At 41.7% G+C, this 27,586-nt stretch overlaps 1 protein-coding gene across 2 annotated transcripts in view; it reads left to right on the top strand.

The window, feature by feature from the left end:
- Positions 1–26,665, top strand: part of pitpnbl (phosphatidylinositol transfer protein, beta, like) — a 77,015-nt gene extending 50,350 nt beyond the window's left edge. For both annotated transcript variants that reach the window (XM_029726960.1, XM_029726961.1), the window contains one exon: positions 25,874–26,665. In XM_029726960.1, the coding sequence (XP_029582820.1) occupies positions 25,874–25,921 (48 nt within the window). In that variant the 3' untranslated portion in view covers positions 25,922–26,665. The remainder of the gene's footprint in view (positions 1–25,873) is intronic.
- The last annotated feature ends 921 nt before the right edge of the window (positions 26,666–27,586 follow it).

Genomic DNA, 27,586 nt, shown 5'->3' with positions numbered 1-27,586 from the left:
CTGTCCTGGCGTCATGAGGGAGCTTGTTCCACCATTGGGGTGCCAGAGCAGCGAACAGTTTTGACTGGGCTGAGCGGGAACTGTGCTTCCGCAGAGGTAGGGAGGCGAGCAGGCCAGAGGTGGATGAACGCAGTGCCCTTCTTTGGGTGTAGGGACTGATCAGAGCCTGAAGTTACGGAGGTGCCGTTCCCCTCACAGCTCCGTAGGCAAGCACCATGGTCTTGTAGCAGATGCGAGCTTCAACTGGAAGCCAGTGGAGTGTGCGGAGGAGCGGGGTGACGTGAGAGAACTTGGGAAGGTTGAACACCAGACAGGCTGCGGCGTTCTGGATGAGTTGTAAGGGTTTAATGGCACAGGCAGGGAGCCCCGCCAACAGCGAGTTGCAGTAATCCAGACGGGAGATGACAAGTGCCTGGATTAGGACCTGCGCCGCTTCCTGTGTAAGGCAGGGTCGTACTCTGCGAATGTTGTAGAGCATGAACCTACAGGATCGGGCCACCACCTTGATGTTAGCGGAGAACGACAGGGTGTTGTCCAGGGTCACGCCAAGGCTCTTAGCACTCTGGGAGGAGAACACAATGGAGTTGTCAACCGTGATGGCGAGATCATGGAACGGACAGTCCTTCCCCGGGAGGAAGAGCAGCTCCGTCTTGCCGAGGTTCAGCTTGACGTGGGGATCCGTCATCCACACTGATATGTCTGCCAGACATGCAGAGATGCGATTCGCCACCTGGTTATCAGAAGGGGGAAAGGAGAAGATGAATTGTGTGTCGTCTGCGTAGCAATGATAGGAGAGACCATGTGAGGATATGACAGAGCCAAGTGACTTGGTGTATAGCGAGAATAGTAGAGGGCCTAGAACTGAGCCCTGGGGGACACCAGTGGTGAGAGCACGTGGTGCGGAGACGGAGGGATCGAGTGTAGGTTTTTTGAGAAGGGGTGCAACTCTCGCTCTCTTGAAGATGGAAGGGACGTAGCCAGCGGTCAAGGATGAGTTGATGAGCGAGGTGAAGTAAGGGAGAAGGTCTCCGCAAATGGTCTGGGGAAGAGAGGAGGGGATAGGGTCAAGCGGGCAGGTTGTTGGGTGGCCGGCCGTCACAAGTCGCAAGATTTCATCTGGAGAGAGAGGGGAGAAAGAGGTCAAAGCATAGGGTAGGGCAATGTGAGCAGGACCAGCGGTGTCGTTTGACTTAACAAACGAGGATCGGATGTCGTCAACCTTCTTTTCAAAATGGTTGACAAAGTCATCCGCAGAGAGGGAGGAGGGGGCGGGGGGGAGGTATGACGCTATCAGCTTGGCACGCCTGTATTTAGGGAGTTTCTCCTATTCTCTGCAGATCCTCTCAAGCTCTGTCAGGTTGGATGGGGAGTGTCGCTGCTCAGCTATTTTCAGGTATCTCCAGAGTTGTTCTGTCAGGTTCAAGTCCGGGCTCTGGCTGGGCCACTCAAGGACATTCAGAGACTTGTCCTGAAGCCTCTCCTGCGTTGTCCTGTTGGAAGGAGAACCTTCGCCCCAGTCTGAGGTCCTGAGCACTCTGGAGCAGGTTTTCATCAAGAATCTCTTTCTACTTTGCTCTGTTCATCTTTGCCTCGATCCTGCCTAGTGTCCCAGTCTCTGCCACTGGAAAACATCCCCACAGGCATGATACTGCCACCACCATGCTTCACCGTAGGGATGGTGCCAGGTTTCCTCCAGATGTGACACATGGTATTCAGGCCAAAAAGTTAAATCTTGAATTCATCAGACCAGAGAATCTTGTTTCTCATGGTCTGGCAGGTAGCCTAGTGATTAGAGCGTTGAGCCAGTAAACGGAAGGTTGCTGGATCGAATCCCCGAGCTGACAAGGTAAAAATCTGTCGTTCTGCCCCTGAGCAAGGCAGTTAACCCACTGTTCCCTTGGCGCCGAAGACGTGGATGTCGATTAAGGCAGCCCCCCGCTCCTCTGATTCAGAGGGGTTCAGTTAAATGCGGAAGACACATTTCAGTTCAATACTTTCAGTTGGACAACAGACTAGGTATGCCCCTTTCCCTTCTTTAGGTGCCTTTTGGCAAACTCCAAGCGGGCTGTCATGTGCCTTTTACTAAGGAGTGGCTTCCATGTGGCCACTCTACCATAAAGGGCTGCAGAGATTGGTTGTCTTTCTGGAAGGTTCTCTCATCTCCACAGAGGAACTCTGGAGCTCTGTCAGAGTCACCAAAGCCCTTCTCCCTCGATTGCTTAGTTTGGCTGGGCGGCCAGCTCTAGGAAGTGTCTTGGTGGTTCCAAACTTCTTCCATTTAAGAATGATGGAGGCCACTGTGTTCTTGGGGACCTTCAATTCTGCAGAATGTTTTGGTACCCTTCCCCAGATCTGTGCCTCGAGACAATTGTGTCATGGAGCTCTACGGACAATTCCTTCAACTTCATGGCTTGGTTTTTGCTCTGACATGCACAGTCAACTGTGGGACCTTATATAGACAGGTGTGTGCCTTTCCAAATCATGTCCAATTATTTGAATTTACCACAGGTGGACTCCAATCAAATTGTAGAAACATCTTAAGGATGATCAATGGAAACAGGATGCACCTGAGCTCAATCTCAAGTCTCATAGCAAAGGGTCTGAATACTTATGTAAGTAAGGCACACCTTTTATTTTTAATACATTTGCCAAAATGAAATAAACTGTTCGCTTTGTCATTGTGGGGTATTATGTGTAGATTGATGAGGAAAAAAACATATATATTTTAATTAATTTTAGAATAAGGCTGTAACGTAACAAAATGTGGAAAGTCAAGGTGGCTGAATACTTTCCAAATGCACTGTCTATATCCAAAGAGATGTCAATAGAAAACGGCTAAAACAAACAGATGCAGATAGTTTGCTGTCATTTCAGCTGGAGAGTTTAACCTCTAGAGGCTATGTGGGACGCAAGCGTGCCACCCCTGGTACACCCTATCAACAACAGGTGAAATATCAAGAGGGCCAAATTTGAAAACAATTAAATGTCATAATTCAAATTTCTCAAACATACAACTATCTTACACCCTTTGAAAGATAAACATCTCCTTAATCTAACCACGTTGTCCGATTTCAAAAAGGCTTTACGGCGAAAGCATAAAGTTAGATTATGTTAGGAGAGTACATTGACAATAGCTGTGTGTAATGTTTTGTCAATTCAAAGACAGGCGTCACCAAAAGCAGAAAACCAGCTAAAATTATGCACTAACCTTTGACAATCTCCATCAGATGACACTCCTAGGACATTATGTTAGACAATACATGCATTTTTAGTTCTATCAAGTTCATATTTATATCCAAAAACAGCGTTTTACTATGGCGTTGATGTTCAGGAAATCGTTTCCCTCCAATAACCGCCAGTCAATCAGCACAACAAATTAAATAATTACTATTCGAAAACATTGGTAAAATATTATATTGTCATTCAAAGAATTATAGATTTACATCTCTTGAACGCAACCGGATTGCCAGATTTAAAAATAACCTTACTGGGAAATCACACTTTGCAATAATCTGAGCACTGCGCCCAGAAAAATACGCTTTGCGATACAGACTAACCGCCATGTTGGAGAGATCTAAAATCGAAAATACTATGTAAATAATCCATTACCTTTGATTCTCTTCAAGGAATCCCAGGTCCATAACGAATGTAGTTTTGTTCGAAAAAGCTCATAATTTATGTCCAAAAAGCTCCGTGTTGTTAGCACATGATCTATGCCCGCTGGACTTCACTTCATGAACGAGGGGGGAAAAAATATTTACGTTCGTTCAAACATGTCAAACGTTGTATAGCATAAATCATTAGTGCCTTTTTTAACCAGAACATGAATAATATTCAAGGCGGATGATTGCATTCTCTTTTAAAACGTATTGGAACGAGAGTACCCAACATGAACTCGCGCGCCAGAGTCTAATCGGCCACCACCGTTCCATGGCTCTTGTTCGGTCAGATCTCACAGTATAAGACTCAAAACACTTTGTAAAGACTGGTGACATCTAGTGGAAGCCATAGGAAGTGCTCAAAGATTAATAAGCCCCTGTGTGTTTCAATGGCATAGGCTTAAAGGTAATTCAACACATCAGGTATCCACTTCCTGTCAGAATTTGTCTCAGGGTTTTGACTGCCATATGAGTTCTGTTATACTTACAGACACCATTCAAACAGTTTTAGAAAATTCAGAGTGTTTATCTAAACCTGAACAATAATATGCATATTCTAGCTTCTGAGTTGGTGTAGGAGGCAGTTAAAAAATGGGCACATATTTTTTTCAAAATTCTCAATACTGCCCCCTAGCCCTAAGAAGTTTTAACATCTTTGTTTGCTGTCGACAGCTTGTTAGCTAGCAAGTGACAAGAATGTTAGCCAGCCTTCATTGCAACCATTCTTTGATTGCTTAGCATCGAAAAATAATTAGCAACCAGATTTTTGTCCAGACTATTTCTTCGAGGCAAAGATGAACAGAGCAAAGTACAGAGAGATCCTTGATTAAAAACCTGCTCTAGAGCGCTTAGAACCTCAGACTAGGGGCGAAGGTTCACTTTCCAACAGGACAACAAACCAAAGCATGCAGCCAAGACAACGCAGGGGTGTCTTTGTGACAAGTCTCAATGTCCTTGAGTGGCCCAGCCAGAGCCTGGACTTGAACCTGATCGGCCATCTGTTCACTTGGCTACGCATGCCTCTCTCTAATATCAATATGCCTCGTCCATTACTGTCCTGGTTAGTGATTACTGTCTTATTTCACTATAGAGCTTCTAGCCCTGCTCAATATGCCTTAACCTGTTAGGGCTAGGGGGCAGTATTTACACGGCCGGATAAAAAACGTACCCGATTTAATCTGGTTACTACTCCTGCCCAGTAACTAGAATATGCATATAATTATTGGCTTTGGATAGAAAACACCCTAAAGTTTCTAAAACTGTTTGAATGGTGTCTGTGAGTATAACAGAACTCATATGGCAGGCAAAAACCTGAGAAGATTTCATGCAGGAAGTGGCCTGTCTGACAAGGTGGTGTTGTTCTTGGCTCTGTTTATTGAACATTTAGGATCTTAGCTGTAACGTGACACTTCCTACGGCTCCCATAGGCTCGCAGAGCCCGGGAAAAAGCTGAACGATATCGAGGCAGCCCCAGGCTGAAACACATTATCGCCTTTGCCAAGTGGCCGATCAGAGGACAAAGGGCTTAGGCGCGTGCCCGAGTCGACCCCATGCTGTATTTTCTTTCGTCTGTTTACCTAATTCCCGGTCGGAATATTATCGCTTTTTTTACGAGAAAAATGGCATAAAAATTGATTTTAAACAGCGGTTGACATGCTTCGAAGTACGGTAATGAAATATTTTGTCACGAAATGCGCCGTGCGCATGTCCCTTATTTACCATTCGGATAGTGTCTTGAACGCACGAACAAAACGCCGCTGTTGGAACATAACTATGGATTATTTGGGACCAAACCAACATTTGTTATTGAAGTAGAAGTCCTGGGAGTGCATTCTGACGAAGAACAGGAAAGGTAATCAAACTTTTCTAATAGTAAATCGGAGTTTGGTGAAGGCTAAACTTGCTGGGTGTCTAAATAGCTAGCCCTGTGACGCCGGGCTATCTACTTAGAATATTGCAAAAGGTGCTTTCACCTAAAAGCTATTTTAAAATCGGACATATCGAGTGCATAGAGGAGTTCTGTATCTATAATTCTTAAAATAATTTATGCTTTTTGTGAATGTTTATCGTGAGTAATTTAGTAAATTGTTAGTAAATTCGCCGGAAGTTTGCGGGGGGTATGCTAGTTCTGAACGTCACATGCTAATGTAAAAAGCTGTTTTTTGATATAAATATGAACTTGATTGAACAAAACATGCATGTATTGTATAACATAATGTCCTAGGTGTGTCATCTGATGAAGATCATCAAAGGTTAGTGCTGCATTTAGCTGTCTTCTGGGTTTTTGTGACATATGCTAGCTTGAAAAATGGGTGTCTGATTATTTCTGGCTGGGTACTCTGCTGACATAATCTAATGTTTTGCTTTCGTTGTAAAGCCTTTTTGAAATCGGACAGTGTGGTTAGATTAACGAGAGTCTTGTCTTTAAAATGCTGTAAAATAGTCATATGTTTGAGAAATTGAAGTAATAGCATTTCTAAGGTATTTGAATATCGCGCCACAGGATTCAACTGGCTGTTACGTAGGTGGGACGATTTGGTGCCACCTGCCCTAGAGAGGTTAACCAACCATGTTGTTCCACCTCCTACATATGCGATGACATCACCTGGTTTAAACGTCTCTAGAGACTATATCTCTCTAATCATTACTCAATGCCTAGGTTTACCTCCAATGTACTCACATCCTACCTTACCTTTGTCTGTACACTATGCCTTGAATCTATGCTATCGTGCCCAGAAACCTGCTCCTTTTACTCTCTGTCCCGAACGTGCTAGATGGCCAGTTCGTATAGCCTTTAGCTGTACCCTTATCCTACTTCTCCTCTGTTCCTCTGGTGATGTGGAAGTTAATCCAGGTCCTGCAGTGCTTAGCTCCACTCCCACTCCCCAGGTGCTCTCATTTGTTGACTTCTGTGACCGTAAAAGCCTTGGTTTCATGCATGTTAACATTAGAAGCCTACTCCCTAAGTTTGTTTTACTCACTGCTTTAGCACACTCTGCCAACCCGGATGTCTTAGCCATGTGTGAATCTCCATCGCCAACTATAACATTTTCCGCCAAGATAGAACTGCCAAAGGGGGCGGTGTTGCAATCTACTGCAAAGATAGCCTGCAGAGTTCTGTATTACTATCCAAGTCTGCACCCAAACAATTTGAGCTTCTACTTCTAAAAATTCACCTTTCCAGAAACAAGTCTCTCACTGTTGCCGCTTGCTATAGACCTCCCTCTGCCCCCAGCTGTGCCCTCGATACCATATGTGAATTGATTGCCCCCCAACTATCTTCTGAGCTTGTGCTACGAGGTGACCTAAACTGGGACATGCTTAACACCCCGGGCATCCTACAGTCTGAGCTTGATGCCCTCAATCTCACACAAATTATCAATGAATTTACCAGGTACAACCCCAAGTCCGTAAACACGGGGACCCTTATAGATGTCATCCTAACTAACTCGCCCTCCAAATACACCTCTGCTGTTTTCAATCAAGATCTCAGCGATCACTGCCTCATTGCCTGCATCCGTAATGAGTCTGCGACCAAACGACCACCCCTCATCACTGTCAAACGCTCCCTAAAACACTTCTGCGAGCAGGCCTTTCTAATCGACCTGGCCCGGGTATCCTGGAATGACATTGACCTCATCCCGTCAGTAGATAATGCCTGGCTATTCTTTAAAAGTGCCTTCCTCACCATCTTAAATAAGCATGGCCCACTCAAAAAATGTAGAACTAGAAATAGATATAGTCCTTGGTTCACTCCAGACCTGTTTGCCCTTGACCAGCACAAAAACATCCTGTGGCGTTCTGCATTAGCATCGATTAGCCCCCGTGATATGGAACTTTTCAGGGAAGTTAGGAACAAATATACACAGGCAGTTAGAAAAGCTAAGGCTAGCTTTTTCAAACAGAAATTTGCATCCTGTAGTACTAACTCAAAGTCCATGGAGAATAAGAGCAGCACCTCCCAGCTGCCCACTGCTCTGAGGCTAGGAAACACTGTTACCACCGATAAATCCACTATAATTGAGAATTTCAATAAGCATTTCTCTACGGCTGGCCATGCTTTCCACCTGGCTGCCCCTACCCCGGTCAACTGCCCGGCACCCTCCACAGCAACCTGCCAAAGCCCCCACCATTTCTCCTTCACCCAAATCCAAATGGCTGATGTTCTGAAAGAGCTGCAAAATCTGGACCCATACAAATCAGCCGGGCTAGACAATCTGGACCCTCTCTTTCTAAAATGATCTGCCGAAATTGTTGCAACACTAGCCTGTTCAACCTCTCTTTCGTATCGTCTGAGATTCCCAAAGATTGGAAAGCTGCCGTGGTCATCCCCCTCTTCAAAGGGGATGACACTCTAGACCCAAACTGCTACAGACCTATATCTATCCTACCCTGTCTTTCTAAGGTCTTCGAAAGCCAAGTTAACAAACAGATTACCGACCATTTCGAATCCCACCGTACCTTCTCCGCTATGCAATCTGGTTTCAGAGCTGGTCATGGGTGCACCTCAGCCTCAGACTCAACAGCCTTGGTTTCTCAAATGATTGCCTCGCCTGGGTTACCAACTACTTCTCTGATAGTTCAGTGTGTCAAATCGGAGGGCCTGTTGTCCGGACCTCTGGCAGTCTCTATGGGTGTGCCACAGGGTTCAATTCTCTGGCCGACTCTCTTCTCTGTATACATGAATGATGTTGCTCTTGCTGCTGGTGATTCTCTGATCCACCTCTATGCAGACGACACCATTCTGTATACTTCTGGCCCCTCTTTGGACACTGTGTTAGATAACCTCCAGACGAGCTTCAATGCCATACAACTCTCCTTCCGTGGCCTCCAATTGCTCTTAAATGCAAGTAAAACTAAATGCATGCTATTCAATCGATCACTGCCCGCACCTGCTCGCCCGTTCAGCATCACTACTCTGGACGGCTCTGACTTAGAATACGTGGACACTACAAATACCTGGGTGTCTGGTTAGACTGTAAACTCTCCTTCCAGACTCACATTAAGCATCTCCAATCCAAAATTAAATCTAGAATCGGCTTCCTATATCGCAACAAAGCATCCTTCACTCATATAGACTTTTTGTTTTCTTTTGTTCTACTGTATTATTGACTGTATGTTTTGTTTATTCCATGTGTAACTCTGTTGTTGTATGTGTCGAATTGCTATGCTTTATCTTGGCCAGGTCGCAGTTGCAAATGGAAACTTATTCTCAACTAGCCTACCTGGTTAAATAAATGTGAAATAAAATAAATAAAAATCTCTGGAGAGACCTGAAAATAGCTTTGCAGCGACTCTCCCCATCCAACATGACAGATCTTGAGAGGATCTGCAGAGGACAATGGGAGAAACTCCCCATATACCAGTGTGCCAAGCTTGTAGCGTCATACCCAAGAAGGCTCAACGCTGTAATTGCTGCTAAAGGTGCTTCAACAAAGTGCTGAGTAAAGGGTCTGAATTCTTATGTAAATGTCATATTTCAGGATTTTTATACATTTTCAAAAATGTCTATACAAGTTTTTGCTTTGTCATTATGGGGTATTGTGTGTAGATTGAGAAAAAACAACTATTTAATACATTTTAGAATAAGGCGGTAACGTAACAAAATGTAGAAAAAGTAAAGGGGTCTGAATACTTTATGAATGCACTTTACATATCAATGATGCTGATGCATGATTTTTCCTTACTCAGAGAAGTTGCTGTCTTGTCAGGACACTGTTCACTCTATGGTACAAGGATAATAGCATTTGTAAATTGCAACATTGAGGTCATAGAGGCAGAGCAGGTTTATACAAACCAGTCATTGGATTTTTGTTGTTGTTGCTTTAACCGTTTTAGAGAGGGAAGCTCTTTCTGGCAAATGTCAAACATCAGGGTTTGATACTGCGACCAGTCAGTCACATTTGCAGCTGTTTGACTTGGCAGTGCGACACACAGTTTTTATTGGTCTCAAGGGTGCCAGTGATTGATTGATTTTTCTATTAATTTAAAAAATGTTTTGACCTAATCACGTTAGTTTTTGGCTCACAATTAGCTTTTTTTAATGATTTATTGAAACAGTAATTTGCAATTGACCAAAAATAAACTATCTTTCCAGAGGCAACAACGCCACTGGAATGCCCGTCTCTGTGTGTGCGGTGCACGTGGGGCCTATATGTCTACCACAGTGGCGGACAGTGCTGTTTAAGATGAGGGAGGATGATTTTATTTTCATGACCATGGCCTTATTCCTATTACAGCATATTGGATGACTCTCATTCATATTCCATTCACCCAGTTCAATGTAACAGCGATAGGTTTAGGCTACTACATGATACTTACATTTTCCCATCATGAGGTTGTTACAACCTAGCCTATGAATGAAAGTTTAAAACATAGAAGTATACAGTTCGAGAGACAAATTTGAGGTGACCAACCGTGACATTCAATACCGCCTTGCACACATTTGCCTGCATCTAGCTGATATGGGGTGTAATCATTAGTCCAACAGTTGCAAACAAGTTTCTATTGGACAAATTCAGGTATGTTTATCCCCGTTTTGTTCCGTTTACTTTCTTTTGAAGAAATGTTTTTCAACAGAATCGGCAGAATGAATACACCCCTGATCGCGCGTAAACAGAGTTCACTCATAACAGCCACGTTATATTCCTTCTCTTCGCTTGTGGACTTCAATGCACAACACATCAGCTGTATGTAACTAGGGCTGTTGCGGTGACCGTATTACCGCAACACTAGCGGTCACTGGTCATGAAGGCTGTCAAATTCCACATGACCGTTTAGTCACAGTAATTAGGCTTTTCCAAGCGCTGCTTGTCATTAGTAGCCTGCCAAACTTGCTAACTGCCTGGTACTCCACACTCTAATGTCCCTCTAATCACTCTGACATCAATGAAATTGAAAATCTAATCAAACACTTCATGAGGTCATGTTGCGTAACATTTCTATAGGCTATGCAATTGTGGGAGAAAACCGAGTGATGGCCGCTAATAAAAAGAGGATCCCATCAGTTTTCTATAGGCTAGGCCTACTAAATTTATTTCTCAACTTTCCTAATATTAAGCAAATTTCTTATTTCCAACAGGAGTATAGCCTACCTGGCTGCCACGGGGAAATGCATCCTCCAAACGCTATTTAAGTACATAGATGTATTTTTTTCCAGCTGCCCCTGTTTCGATACAGGTGCATGATAATGGTCCATTCTAAATCAAAACAAATTTCACACATATTATTTAGTTTATGTAAAGACAAGATTAAATCAAGAAAAGTCTGATGGTTGACAATATTAGCCTGTCACTTGTGAATTATAATCACTTTTGAATGATGCCCAGCATAAGAAACAATGCCTTTTTTTGACTTGTTCGAATCAAAGTCACACACCACCTGTGAGACCATAGGCCTATATGATTTAATGAGGTTTGTATCACAACTAAAGTGGCCAAATAACTCCTTAAAATTAAGCCCATGAATCCACTTTACAAGGGGTGTAGAGCCTAACTGACATATATGAGCAGCGTGTGAGTTTTAAGTTTGGGGAAGATCATTTTGACCACAAAAATGCACCTTTATAATAAAAGCGTTACATGCATAATTGCATTTGGGGTCACTTTAGATAAAATAAAATAAAAATTATCCCCCGCTAATGAAACATTTGCGCTTATAGCCTACTTCCATGTGCGCATTGCTGAGTGTAAAATGTGAAGAAGTAGCCTCATATTTTATCAACGTTTTAAGATAAACGTTCTGATCTGTTGCGTCAGCCACATTGCATGAAACTGTTTTTTTTTATGCTGGTGGTTGTATTCATTTGAGATCTATCGCATCCCACGACTGGGGATGGAATATTTAGTTCTGGCACAGAATAGAATAGGTTGACCTTTGTACTATGGGGGATAGTAGATTGACATAGGCTAGTGCTTTTGCTGTTCGTTCGGCCTACTCCTCTTTTTCGCTGACGAAAAGTAAATGTGGAAAGTTCTTCCAATATCTTCAATATGCACCTCAAAATTGGATAAGGAAGCACGCAGTTGTGTACCCGATGTGTCGATCTTAACTTGTAGTCTGTGAGAAAGGCCAGATCACGTGACGGAGAGCCGTGTGACTGAGAGAGGCTTCGGATTTCACAGCACACTCGGGGAGAAGGGGACAACGTAGCACTCCGGACGCAAAACGCATGGATTTGTTTTTTTTAGAGTGCATTAGAGCCACGAAGGGGATGTCGCCGTGAAATTCGACTCATTGTGAAGTGCTTGTCAAATTGTGAATGACAGACTATTGGAGTGTGCACAGCCTGCACAGAAAACAAAGCAGAGCTCACGCCTTTCAAGTGGCTTTTTTGAAATCATCATTAGTCTCATCATACAACCTTAAAATGTATTAAAAATCAGAACATATAGCCCAACGTTTGAGGAACTAAAGTTACATTAATAAGTCTAAGCATAAGAGTAACTATTTATTTGTTAACCGCTCAACATAGAATAGCCGCATGTGCGCACTCAAATCGTTTGGAGATAATGATTAATATTTTATTCAGCTTTGTTCAGTGGAGTTTATTTAGCAAATGTAGCCCACAGCCATTTGGCATAGCCACATCAGGACCAAACGTAAGGACAACTCAGAGTATGCTATTCTTTTCTCCTGAAATAGACTACATTTTCTTCATATCCTGCTTCTTTAAAACTGTCTAAAAGAAATAATGGATTTATTGTGTAGGCTATATTACATGGATTTATTAGACCTTTTTTTGTGGAAGCCAAGAGATGCTAAATGTGTTTTGTTAATTAAAGGTCAATTATCAAATTTTATTGGTCATATAACACGTAATTAGCAGATGTTATTGTTGGTGTAGCGAAATGCTTGCGCTTCTAGCTCCGACAGTGCAGTAATATCTAAGAACTAATATCTAACAAATGACACAACATATACCCAATACACACATCTAATTAGGAATGAATTAAGACGATATACAGTTGAATTTGGAAGTTTACATACACCTTAGCCAAATACATTTAAACTCCATGACTACATGGAACTCTATTCCACATCAAGTACCTGAAGCAAGCAGTAAAATTAGATTACAAAAAACACCTTATGGAACAGCAGGGACTGTGAAGCAACACAAACATTGGTGCACACACACACACGATAACATATGCACTATACATACACATGGATTTAGTACTGTAGATACAGTTGAAGTCGGAAGTTTATATACACCTTAGCCAAATACATTTAATATCAGTTTTTCACAATTCCTGACATTTAATCCTAGTAAAAAGTCCCTGTCTTGGGTCAGTTAGGATCACCACTTTATTTTAAGAATGTGAAATGTCAGAATAATAGGAGAGTGATTTCAGCTTTTATTTCTTTCATTAACATTCCCAGTGGGTCAGAAGTTTACATACACTCAATTAGTATTTTGTAACATTGCCTTTAAATTGTTTAACTTGGGTCAAATATTTTGGGTAGCCTTCCACAAGCTTCCCACAATAAGTTGGGTGAAATTTGGCCCATTCCTCCTTACAGAGCTGGTGTAACTGAGTCAGGTTTGTAGGCCTCCTTGCTCGCACACTTTTTCAGTTCTGCCCACAAATTTTCTATGGGATTGAGGTCAGTGCTTTGTGATGGCCACTCCAATACCTTGACTTCGTTGTCCTTAAGCCATTTTGACACAACTTTGGAAGTATGCTTGGGGTCATTGTCCATATGGAAGACCCATTTGCGACCAAGCTTTTAACTTGGTCGCAAATGGCTTTTAACTTGAGATGTTGCTTCAATATATCCACATAATTGTCCTGCCTCATGATGCCATCTATTTTGTGAAGTGCACCAGTCCCTCCTGCAGCAAAGCACCCCACAACATGATGCTGCCACCCCTGTGCTTCACGGTTGGGATGGTGTTCTTCGGCTTGCAAGCTTCTCCCCTTTTCCTCCAAACATAACGATGGTCATGGCCAAACATTTATATTTTTGTTTCATCAGACCAGAGGACATTTCTCCCAAAAGTATGATCTTTGTCCCCATGTGCAGTTGCAAACCGTAGTCTGTCTTTTTTTATGGCGGTTTTGGAGCAGTGGCTTCTTCCTTGCTGAGCGGCCTTTCAGGTTACGTCAATATAGGACTCATTTTACTGTGCATATAGATACTTCTGTACCTGTTTCCTCCAGTATCTTCACAAGGTCCTTTGCTGTTGTTCTGGGATTGATTTGCACTTTTTGCAGCAAATACGTTCATCTCTAGGAGACAGAACGCGTCTCCTTCCTGAGCGGTATGGCGGCTGCGTGGTCCCATAGTGTTTATTCTTGCGTACTATTGTTTGTACAGATGAACATGGTACCTTCAGGTGTTTGGAAATTGCTCCCAAGGATGAACCAGACTTGTGCAGGTCTACAATTCTTTTTCTGAGGTCTTGGCTGAATTCTTTTGATTTTCCCATGATGTCAAGAAGAGGCATCGAGTTTGAAGGTAGGCCTTGAAATACATCCACAGGTACACCTGCAATTGACTCAGATGATGTCAATTAGCCTATCAGAAGCTTCTAAAGCCATGACATTTTCTGGAATTTTCCAAGCTGTTTAAAGGCACAGTCAACTTAGTGTTTGTAAACTTCTGACCCACTGGAATTGTGATACAGTGAAGTAATCTGTCTGTAAAAAATTGGTGGAAAAATGACTTGTGTCATACACAAAGTAGATATCCTAACAGACTTGCCAAAACTATAGTTTGTTAAAACCTGTTGGGGCTAGGGGGCAGTATTTTCACGGCTGGATGAAAAACGTACCCAATTTGAAAAGGTTACTCGAATATGCATATTATTAGTAGACTAGAATATGCATATTATTAGTAGATTTGGATAGAAAACACTCTGAAGTTTCTACAACTGTTTGAATGGTGTCTGTAAGTGTAACAGAACTCATACGGCAGGCAAGAACCTGAGAAAAATACAAGCAGGAAATGAAAATCTTGTGGCTGTACTATTTTCGAGTCATTGCCAATGGAACACACAGTGACAAAGGATTACTTTTGCACTTCCTAAGGCTTCCACTAGATGTCAACAGTCTTTATAAAGTTGTTTGAAGCGTCTATGATGAACAGAGACCGGATGAGAAGGAAGGGAAGTTGATGTCCCTGGGATGACGTCACTTCATTATTGCGCGTTCATGTGAGATGAGACCTTGTGTTCCAAACGTTTTTCAAGACACAGGAAAGGTCCGGTTGAAATATTACTGACGTTTCACGTTAAAATGGCTCTAAAGATTGATGCTAAACAATGTTTGACATGTTTGAACAAATGTAAATAGATATTCTTTTTGACTTTTCATCGTGACTTTTCCCTCCCGCGCCCTACATTTTGAGTAGCCTACTGAACGCGCTAACAACATGGAAAAACATTATTTGGACATAAATTATGAACTTGATCGAAAAAAACATTTGTTGTGGACCTGGGATTCCCGGAAGTGCCTTCTGTTGAAGATTATTAAAGGTAAGTGAATATTTCTAATGTTATTTATGATTTTAGATGATTCCAACATGGCGGCTATCTGTATTGCGTAGTGTATTTTTCTGAGCAGAGTACTCAGATTATTGCAAAGTGTGCTTTCCCAGTAAAGTTATTTTGAAATCTGTCAATGCGGTTGCATTCAGGAGATGTTCATCTATTATTCTTTGAATAACAGTTTAATATTTTATCCACGTTTTATAATGAGTATTTTTGTAAATTCACCGGCAGTTTTGGGGGAGATACATTTTCTCAACGTCACGCGCCGATGTAAAATGCTGTTTTTGGATATAAATATGAACTTGATTGAACAAAAAATGCATGTATTGTCTAACATAATGTCCAAGGATTGTCATCTGATGAAGATCACCAAAGGTTAGTGCTGCATTTAGCTGTGGTTTTGGTTTTTGTGACATATATTCTTGCTTTGAAAATGGCTGTGTGTAATGTTTTGTCTATGTACTGTCCTAACATAATCTAACTTTATGCTTTCGCCGTAAAGCCTCTTTGAAATGGTGTAAAATAGTTGATTGTTTGAGAAATTTAAATTATTAGATTTTTGCTGTTTTGAATTTCGTGCCATGTATCTTGTCAAGCAATCCCGTCACAGGGATCACAACGGGAAGGGGTGGCCCCAAGAGGTTTTAACAAGAAATTTGTGAAGTGGTTGGAAAACAAGTTTTAACGACTCCAACCTAAGTGTATGTGAACTTCCGACTTCAACTGTAAATATGGACAAGCGATGTTAGAGCGGAACGTACTAAGATATACAGTATATACATATGAGTAATGCCAGATATGTAAACATTATTAAAGTGACTAGTGTTTCATTCCTTAACCTCTCTGGCGCAGGTGGGACGAATTTGTCCCACCTACGTAACAGCCACTTGAATCCAGTGGCGCGATTTTTGAATCGTTAGAAATACTATTACTTCAATTTCTCAAACATATGACTATTTTACAGCTATTTAAAGACAAGACTCTCGTTAATCTAACCACACTGTCCGATTTCAAAAAGGCTTTACAACGAAAGCAAAACATTAGATTATGTCAGGAGAGTGCCCAGCCAGAAATAATCAGACACCCATTTTTCAAGCTAGCATATAATGTCACAAAAACCCAAACCACAGCTAAATGCAGCACTAACCTTTTATGATCTTCATCAGATGACACACCTAGGACATTATGTTATACAATACATGCATGTCTGTTCAATCAAGTTCATATTTATATCAAAAACCAGCTTTTTACATTAGCATGTGACGTTCAGAAAAAGCATACCCCCCGCAAACTTCCGGGGAATTTACTAACAGTTTGCTAAATTACTCACGATAAACGTTCACAAAAAGCATAATTATTTTAAGAATTATAGATACATTACTCCTCTATGCACTCGATATGTCCGATTTTAAAATAGCTTTTCGGATGAAGCACATTTTGCGATATTCTAAGTACATAGCCCAGCCATCACGGGCTAGCTATTTAGACACCCGGCAAGATTAGCCTTCACCAAAATCATATTTCCTATAAGAAAAATGGTCTTACCTTTCCTGTTCTTCGTCAGAATGCACTCCCAGGACTTCTACTTCAATAACAAATGTAGGTTTGGTCCCAAATAATCCATCGTTATGTTCCATCAGCGACGTTTTGTTCTTGCGTTCTAGACACTATCCCAATGGTAAATCACGGTCACGAGCATGGCGCAGAACGTGACAAAAAAATTCTAAATATTCCATTACCGTACTTCGAAGCATGTCAACCGCTGTTTAAAATCAATTTTTATGCCATTTATCTCGTAGAAAAGCGATAATATTCCGACCGGGAATCTGCAATAAGCTAAACAACCGAATGAAAATACTCCACGGGGTCGAATCGCGCACGCGCCTCATTCCATTGTCACCTAATGGGACACTTGGAAAAGGCAATAATCTGTTTCAGCCTGAGGCTGCCTCGTCATCGTTCAGGTTTTTCCCAGGTTCTGAGAGCCTATTGGAGCCCTAGGAATTGTCACGTTACAGCTAAGATCCTTACTCTTCAATAAACAGAGGCAAGAAGAACGACTCCTTGTCAGACAGGCCACTTCCTGCATGAAACCTTCTCAGATGTTTGCCTGCCATAGGATTTCTGTTATACTCACAGACACCATTCAAACAGTTTTAGAAACTTTAGGGTGTTTTCTATCCAAACCTGAACAATAATATGCATATTCTAGCTTCTGAGTTGGTGTAGGAGGCAGTTAAAAATGGGCACACATTTTTTCCAAAATTCTCAATACTGTCCCCTATCCCCAACATGCTTCAAAGTACGGTAATGGAATATTTAGAAATTTTTTGTCACGCCAATGCGCCATGCGCGAGACCGTGATGTTGCATTCTGATAGTGTCTAGAACTCACGAACAAAACGTCGCTGTTTGGATATAACGATGGATTATTTGGGACCAAACCAACATTTGTTATTGAAGTAGAAGTCCTGGCAGTGTATTCTGACGGAGAACAAGCAAGGTAAGAACATTTTTCTTATAGGAAATGTGATTTTGGTGGAGGCTGACCTGGGTGGGTGTCTAAATAGCTAGCCCTGTGATGCCGGGCTATGTACTTAGATTATTGCAAAATGTGCTTCATCCGAAAAGCTATTTTAAAATCGGACATATCGAGTGCATAGAGGAGTAATGTATCTATAATTCTTAAAATAATTGTTATGCTTTTTGTGAACGTTTATCGTGAGTAATTTAGCAAACTGTTAGTAAATTCCCCGGAAGTTTGCAGGGGTTATGCTTTTTCTGAACATCACATGCTAATGTAAAAAGCTGTTTTTTGATATAAATATGAACTTGATTGAACAGACATGCATGTATTGTATAACACAATGTCCTAGGTGTGTCATCTGATGAAGATCATAAAAGGTTAGTGCTGCATTTAGCTGTGGTTTGGGTTTTTGTGACATTATATGCTAGCTTGAAAAATGGGTGTACTTAAAATACTTTAAAGTATTTTAAGTACTGGCTAATATAACTAATGTGTTTGTAAACCAGCTACAATCATGCAGTAATGTTAGTGTAAGCAGTTACACCGCCGGGCCCCGGTGGCAATAATTTAGTAATACCAAAAGCTTACCTTGACTTGGAAGAGTGCAAGTGTTGTTGGAAAGTCATAGCCACCTAGCTAAAATAGCATCCCTTTGTTTGAGCAGGGTGTTTCAGTAGGCTAAACTAGCTAGCTGCATTTGCTAACTAAGTGAAAGTTAAACACCGGAAGTGCTACCTTGTCCCAGACCTGCTGTTTTGGACTCTCTCTACCGCACCTGCTGTCTCTAACTCTGGATGATCGGCTATGAAAAGCCAACTGACATTTAATCCTGAGGTGCTGACCTGTTGCACCCTCTACAACCACTGTGGTTATTATTATCTGACCCAGCTGGTCTATGAACGTTTGAACATCTTGGCCATGTACTATTATAATCTCCACCCGGCACAGCCAGAAGAGGACTGGCCACCCCTCAGTCTGGTTTCTCTCTAGGTTTCTTCCTAGGTTCCGTCCTTTCTAGGGAGTTTTTCTGCATTGCTTGCTGTTTGGGGTTTTAGGCTGGGTTTCTGTACAGCACTTTGTGACATCGGCTGATGTAAAAAGGGCTTATAAATACATTTGATTGAAGAAAAGACACTCTTGCTTCTCCTTCATTTTGGAAGAAATGTATTTCTTCAGAACTGTTCAACTATTTTGTTTTTTCTCTTTGAGTCATCTACTCACCAAATGTTATACACTGCAGTTCTACCTAGCTGTAGTTTATGCTTTCAGTACCAGATTAATTCTCTGATCCTTTGATTGGGTGGACAACATTTCAGTTCACGCTGTAAGAGCACTGATAGGCTGGAGAACGTCCTCCGGAAGTTGTCATAATTACTGTGTAAATCTATGGAAGGGAATGAGAACCAAGAGCCTCCTAGGTTTTGTATTGAAGTCAATGTACCCAGAGGAGAACGGAAGCTAGCTGTCCTCCGGCTACACCATGGTACTACCCTACAGAGTGCTGTTGAGGGTACTGTGGACCTACTTTGCAAAATAGTGTTTTAATCAGTTATTTGGTGACGTGATTATATTTAATATAGTTTTCTCTAAAAAGGATAACTTTTTAAATGTTTTACAATTTTTATGTTTATGAAATTCCATGAGGATAGTCCTCCCCTTCCTCCTCTGTGGAGCCTCCACTGGTCTACCGCTTTGTGTAGCCATTAGCGATGCTAATGATAGCCTAACTGTCTTTGGGTAGATGGAAAGGCAATTAAAAAGTAGCCTATGCCTACCTGGCCGAATCATGATTATTTGCATCTAGTGGCCATTTGTTTTAAGAACTCAATCACGAGTGCACTACAGACATAGGCACCGCTTCCATAAGCTAAGCTTCCCCTAAAGTAAATTGAATAAAATTTCCAAAATTATGTAGCCTAATTAGTCTACTCCTGCCTATACAAAAATAAAGAAAATCATTCAAAATAGGCTTCTACACCAAAAAGCATGCTTCAGCTTCTTTAAGAAAATTGCTGTGGATTTTTTAAAATGTCATTGCCAACAGTCGGAGTGCCCACAATTTGGACAGCGAGCACGGTGTCATGACTTGCCCTCTTGGATAGAGATAAAAAGTGCCGGCTAACCAAAGGTTTCAAGACCCCCCTCTCCTGGGGGAGTTGGCCAGTTTTATGACGGTCGTAAATACTTTGCAGGGACTTTCTCTCCCTGGCCATGCAGTATTGAGGGGAAAGAACCCTTTTGTTACAAAGAGATTCTTCCTGCCAAAACGCCAACATCCAAAAGTGGGAAAACACAAAGAACGTGGGAAATGGTTGGGAGGGACTTAAAGAACGATCTTATCAGATCATTTACTGTTTGGTGATATCATTAAAGACTTTATAACGGAAACATTGTAACTTTAAGAGCTTTCACAATGTATGTCAGTTACATCTAAATGTTGTAAAAACGTATGATTTAAATATGAAACAATTTGTGAGAAGATGAAATGTGATTGTAGCCTTCTAAATGAGAATTATTTTTCATATAGACTTTTGACAAGTCAGTAACCACGGCACAGACATTGTGGCAACATGATGGAACCGCCCTCCAAGGCAAGGGCATAAAAGGACTGCTAATTAAATTTACATTGGACCAAAACATGCCGGGTTGCTGCCGGTGTGGAAAGTGGTCCTAGCTGTACCCTGGATAATCAACCATTGAAACCAGAGAACGTGAGGATTTGGTCCACACTTTACGAAGTGGTTAAAAAATACAAGACCAGAAAATGGTAAGACCCTCTGAAGCTCTCAGGGGTGAAGAAGATGAAGACTACACAGGAACATTCAGTCTGCAGCTGTTTAAGTACTGATAGCATAGGAAACTAGACCGAAGACGATAGACGAACAATTTCCTTTTACCACCGTAAGTACCTCTAAAGGACCTAACAAGCCTCTCTGAACACCGCATGATAAACCTCTGGAGGATCCATTCTGACAGACACTCCGAGACCAAGAAGCTGAAACTACAAAGGACATGGTGACCTCTGTTGGACAAACCAGAGACTTCTGGTTTCCACAGACGGACCGCGCGATTTCAACAGAGAGATGACAGACATACACGCGTAAAAATATTTACGTTGCAATTCTTTTCAAATGAGTGGTCGTTCATGTGCAAAGTATTCATATTCCCATGAGCATAGCTTTCACATGTATGTACAATAAGTTGACACTCTCTCTCCCTCTCCTTACATGCCCCTCCCTTTTCATTCTGTAACAAGCCATCATATCAGGTTAGTCCACTAGGGGCTTTTCATTGCATTATGTTAGTAATCAATTCAACCTATACTGTGTATTTCTGTGATTTATTTCATGATTAATTTAATCACGTAATAATTAAACATACTTCATTGTTTTGATAAGTCATCACATTAATGATAGTCACGTCACTACAGCGGCAAATACTACATATGATTGTTGAGTTGCGACTGTCAGTGAAAAGTAGAGGCCCAACCAAGGCGTATTGCAATATTTCGTCATAGTTTGGAAAGCAAATGGCTATTGGTGTAAAGAGATGAAATGAAAAGACTTTAATCTGTCTTTTATAGTTATCAAAATGCTCAGCTTAATTGATTGAACAGTGTAGCCTATTTTATTGGTACCAGCGGAGACCGTTGGCCATATCCGCGGTGAGTGCACATATTCACTCTTTATCATTGTTGGATCAGTGCCACTTGAAAGCTTGTTTTTGGACAATTTCCTCTAAGTTAAATGGATGTAATATTGTAGGCTATTTGTGTCTTCCCTTCTCATAGGCCTAGACAACGTTTTTATTTGTCTGTCTAACACTGTCAGCAGAGTAGGCAACCCTGTATTTTTTGTGTCTCCAGTCATGTAAAGTGTAGTAGAGTAATTGAGGGTTGTCTCGATACCAGTATTGCGATAGTCAGAGGTATCTTGGCAAGGAAACAAAACATGAAGCAGACTACATTTCCTGAGGAAAACAGTCCAAATGTTGGAAACAAGCATTTACATTTTAGTCATTTAGCAGATGCTCTTATCCAGAGCGACTTACAGTAGTGAATGCATACATTTCATACATTATTATAATTTCTTTCATACTGGCCCCCCGTGGGAATTGAACCCACAACCCTGGCATTGCAAACACCATGCTGGCATTGCAAACACCATGCTCTACCAACTGAGCCACAGGGAAGCCACAAGCAGCCTTATGTTGTCTCCCAGGATCACATTTGTTTTCATTTCCAAGCTATAGCATACAATATCTTACATAAAGTCTTTTTTTATATATAAGACAAAAGAGTTAAGTCTGCTTTGTTTTTTTTTGTTAGTTTTTTCATGGAAAATCAGGTATCGTATTATTGCGATACTGGTATCATGACAAGTCTAGGAATTGCATGAATTGTGTTTATAAAATGCCAAGAAACATATCTGATATAGCCTAGGCCTCTACACCACAATGCGCTAAGCCACACATTGAACAATCTTTTCTGTAATTGAGTTATATTATAAGCCTAAATTATGACTATCCAAACTACACATCACAGTAGGAATAAGCCTTTTTATGGGGAAAATTTGCTTCCCTGAACTTTAAATCACATACTGCCTATGGCTACAGAAACACTACTAGCCAAACACAACTGGCTGGTTGGAGTGCACCTGAATTGAACGGTAATTACACAAAACAAATGTATTCCAGACCTAAGAAAAATGGTCCCCTGATGTGGTATAAGCATTTTTGTGGACTTTTTTTTTTTTTTCAACAACAAATACTTTTTTATTTTGAGATCGAAAACCTGAAAAAACTGGGAGAAATCAGTCCTTTTTTTTATGTGATATTGTTTTGGTATCAAGTATTGTTTTTGTTTTTTGCCCTCCTAATGGATTTAGCAGAAAAGTACACATGGCACTTTGAAATCTGCAGTAAATACATCTTGCCCTTTAATTTTAAGTCTATCAAATCGAATGTTTTCTTTGTCACATGCGCCGAATACAACAGGTGTTGTAGACCTTACAGTGAAATGCTTACTTACAAGCCCTTAACCAACAATGCAGTTTTAAGAAAAATACATAAAAAATAAATAAAAGTAACAAATAATTAAAGCGCAGCAGTAAAATAACAATAGCGAGGCTATATACAAGGGGTACCGGTACAGAGTTAATGTTCGGGGGCACCGGTTAGTCGAGGTAATATGTACATGTAGGTAGAGTAATTAAAGTGACTATGCATAGATAATAACAGAGAGTAGCAGCAGCGTAAAAGAGGGGCGGGGGGGGGCAATGCACATAGTCTGGGTAGCCATTTGATTAGATGTTCAGTAGTCTTGTGGGTAGAAGCTGTTAAGAAGCCTTTTGGACCTAGACTTGGCGCTCCGGTACTGCTTGCCGTGCGGTAGCAGAGAGAACAGTCTATGACTAGGGTGGCTGGAGTCTTTTGAAAATTTTTAGGGCCTTCCTCTGACATAGCCTGGTATAGAGGTCCTGGATGGCAGGAAGCTTGGCCCCAGTGATGTACTGGGCCGTACGCACTACCCTCTGTAGTGCCTTGCGGTCGGAGGCCGACCAGTTGCCATACCAGGCAGTGATGCAACCAGTCAGGATGCTCTTGATGGTGCAGCTGTAGAACCTTTTGAGGATCTGTGGACCCATGCCAAATCTTTTCAGTCTCCTGAGGGGGAATCGGTTTGGTCGTGCCCTCTTCACAATTGTCTTGGTGTGCTTGGACCATGTTAGTTTGTTGGTGATGTGGACACCAAGGAACTTGAAGCTCTCAACCTGCACCACTACAGCCCCGTCGATGAGAATGGGGGCATGCTCGGTCCTCCTTTTCCTGTAGCCCACAATCATGTCTAAATGAATGTAACACAAGGACATGCTAATTTAAAAGATGTCTAGTCATTATTAGCTTGGAATGCAGGCACATTATGGGACACAGGCCAGGTCAAAAATGAAATAATGGTCCCACCAAATCATGTGCTGGAGCCACCCATGGAAAAAGTTAGTGTAGATCCCTGAACACTGCCAGGAGGGAGGCAGCACGACCAGGTGAGCTCGATCAGCAGGGGGTCCGGGACCAGGTAGCAGCATGAGTTGGGGGGGGTGGCTCAGATTTTTTGTCCAATTGTCATTCTAACCCCTCCGAAAGACAGAGGTACGGAGCAGGGGGCTGCAATACCACAGAGCTCATTGAGTAGTTGTTGTAGGGGGTTAAGGGAATTGTAATTTTGAATTCCGTAAAGTGAGTATGGAATAGATAGAATCCCAGAGGTGACAAGGTAAAAATCTGTTGTTCTGCACCTGAACAAGGCAGTTAACCCACTGTTCCTAGGCCGTCATTGAAAATAAGAATTTGTTCTTAACTGGCTTGCCTAGTTAAATAAAGGTAAAATAAATAAATAAAACTATAAATGTCAGCTACTTGAGCGACTGAAATGACTGCAACACTTAACAAAGAGCTGCAGTTAGTTTCAGAATGGGGGGCAAGGAATAAGTAAGTCCTAAAATATTTCTAAAACTAAAAGCATTGTATTTGGGACAAATCATTCACTAAATCTTGTAATAAATAATGTGGAAATTGAGCAAGTTGAGGTGACAACTGCTTGGAGTAACCCTGGATTGTAAACTGTCATGGTCAAAACATATTGACACAACAGTAGCTAAGATGGGGAGAAGTCTGTCCATAATAAAGTGCTGCTCTACCACCTTAACAGCACTATCAACAAGGCAGGTCCTACAGGCTCTAGTTTTGTCGCATCTGGGCTACTGTTGAGTTGTGTGGTCAGATGCCACAACTCAATTGGCTCAGAACAGGGCAGCACGGCTGGCCCTTGGATTCACACAGAGCGCAAACATTAATAATATGCATGTCAATCTCTCCTGGCTCAAAGTGGAGGAGAGATTGACTTCATCGCTACTTGTATTTGTGAGAGGTATTGACTACTGGCACACAGCTCAGACACCCGTGCATACCCCACAAGACATGCCATCAGAGGTCTCTTCACAGTCCCCAAGTCCAAAACAGACTATGGGAGGTGCACAGTACTACATGGAGCCATGACTACATGGAACTCTATTCCACATCAGGTAACTGATGCAAGCAGTAGAAGCAGATAAAATAAAAATACACCTTATGGAACAGCGGGGACTGTGAAACACATGCATACACACACGATAACATACACACGTACACATGGATTTTGTGTTGTAGATATGTGGTAGTGGAGTAGGGGCCTTAGGGCACACACTTAGTGTGTTGTGAAATCTGTTATGAATGTAATGTTTTTAAAATTGTATAACTGCTTTAATTTTGCCAGACCCCAGGAAGAGTAACTGCCTTGGCAGCAGCTAATGGGGTTCCAGAATAAATACAAAGGGCTCTATTCAATCTGTAAAGCTGAAGCGTTACACATTCCGCAATATCATTTTAAAGGGAATTTCCGATTGAGCCGACATATGCAGCATTTACCGTGAATGCAGTCTCCTCTAAAGCAGAAACATTGAAATTTAAAGGCAATCACACTGTAAAGATAAACTTCTGCGATGTGGATTGAATAGAGTCCTAAGTGTCTTGCTCAAGGGCACAATGACATGTGATATCATCTAGGATTTGATACCAACAACCCCCTGGTTAACAGCTCACTTCCTGACCGATTTTTCCCATCGGACTTGGGATTAGAACTGGCAACCCTCCTGTTGCTGGCTTGCATCTCTAACCACTATGCTACTGTACTTGCCACCTCGCAAGGCTACCTTACGAGCATGTCCAGTGTGGTCAGGCCAGGCAGTCCACAACTGCTGTCAGATCAACAGCACAGGATTGGCAGCACGACCAGGTGGACTGGGGACAGGCACAGCCAGCAATTATCGGGCCAGGGTGTCGTCAGCTGCCGTCCTAGGGTCTCAGGCCCTCCGGGAAGGGGAGACAGAGAGAGAAAAGAGGAGAATTGCTGGGAGCATGCTTACGATCACACGGCACACCGGATACGACAAGTTGACCCTAGCCCCTCTCAACATACTGTATAAGCTATTGCAGTAGTTGTCATACAAGACTGTACACTAAATGTGTTTTGCTATGGCTTAAAATCATATTTTAACAAAAATGTATGTTGCTTTCATGGAATGTCTGGAAAATGTGTGATTGGATGCATTTTTACATGTTGCAGGGATATAATGTATGGTTTTTCCTCTGCTTTTTTCAGATGCGGAATGAGGGATCTGTCAGAGGAATGAAAGCAGGAGAAGACTAGACAGACAGAGCGAGGGAGAAAGACAGATTGGATGGAAGAGAGGGATATGGGGCTATGTTCAATCAACCATTATTCGACCTTCAGTCCCCCCATGGCCATTCACAGCGTGCCACATCACCGAGTCCTTCCACACAGGAAACTGTCATCCCTCATCCAGGAAGTGTCTATGTGTACGTGAGAGTGTATGGTTTCTATGAGAGAATGTGTGTGTATCTTTGTCCTAGTTTTTGTCCTTGCTTTTCCGTTGGCTCTTAACCTCATTATTTGCTGGCAAATTCGTTGTTTTTTACCGAAAAATATTACACGATATCAACCTTTTTATATTAAGTTTTATTACTCTTACTGTTTTTTATTCATTTTGAACCATTAGCTCGTGACTATGCCAGTGAATCCCATAAAAAAATCACCCCCACTATTAAGTCTGTGGTGCATTTCTCCTATTTACACATGTATCTAAATTATGATGATAACCAATCACTTATTTTAATCAAAATGTATGCTACTTCAAGTCTGGTAGCTTCAGATTGAAGAGAACCTGTGAGATAGTCAACATTTTAATGCAGACCTATGAAAGTTTTGAGATGATTGAGTGGATGACATGTCTTTTAAACTTGAGTGTAACCAGTGGAACCCCTCCCGCCTCTGCCCAAACCACGCTTCCAAAGAGTTGGGTTGGCCAGGGAACTTTTGGAGAGTTGAGTCTGATTTACAATAATAATAAAGACTAATGTTGACTATCATGAAGCACGGGGTACTGTAGATATGTTGGTAATCCCATCTTTTTCAGTCTCTTTCACCATTCTTGGGTGTCAGCTTGACATTTTGATTTCACTTCTGGTCTGCTTGTTTTTCTTGCCAAAATATTCCCAGGGTCCTGGGATTCCTGGGATTAAGCAATTTATGCTTTGCAGCTAATGCCTTCTATTTCATCGATTGGATATAGCAAACTTATATTCAGTAGTACTGATATGTTGCTATTGTAGAATGTGATACCACTGTATTTGTGTAGAACTGATAGCTAAGAAAAAAGTTTCAGAGGAATGAATACAGTATGTCAGGTATCAACATAGGTCAAATGGGACAATGTTAATGTTTTACAGACACTACTCGCTCACTTTACTTCTGTAGAGCATGACACTGTTATCTAATCAGAGCCAAGTAAGCTGCATTAACTTGAACAAAGCGCTGTGTGTTAAATGACAGTTGTTTCCATTAATACCTTTAATGCATTTAAATGCCAAGCATGCCCCAGCAGTCTGTGGAAAACCTTACTGGGTTGACCCTTTCATAGGGACAAGAGGGGCATTGCCACACTTAGGGCTAGATTAAATCCGGACAACAGAAGATCCACATTATCGTGCGATAATTATGATTTCCGATTGAGCCGATGTATGCAACATTTGCCGTGAATGCAGTCTCTGCAAATGTGGCCTTTAAATTTCGCCGTCTGAATTGATACTAGGCCTTGCTTAGTCTACAAAATGGACTGACAAATGTAAAGCCTTTAATAAAGGATCTCGACTGTGTATTTAACATATTGTATTGTAACTACATTGTGAAAAGGTAGGTCATCTCTTGGTACAGTTTTCCCTACCAAATTTTGGGGATGCTCATTTTGATAAGGGGGGGGGGGGGCAGGACTGAGTAAGGGACCAGTCAAAATGT

Source organism: Salmo trutta, chromosome 32, assembly GCF_901001165.1.
Source record: "Salmo trutta chromosome 32, fSalTru1.1, whole genome shotgun sequence".
Classification (NCBI taxonomy): domain Eukaryota; kingdom Metazoa; phylum Chordata; class Actinopteri; order Salmoniformes; family Salmonidae; genus Salmo; species Salmo trutta.
The sequence above is the reverse complement of the archived record's forward strand: the minus strand, read 5'-3'. Positions and strand labels throughout refer to the sequence as shown.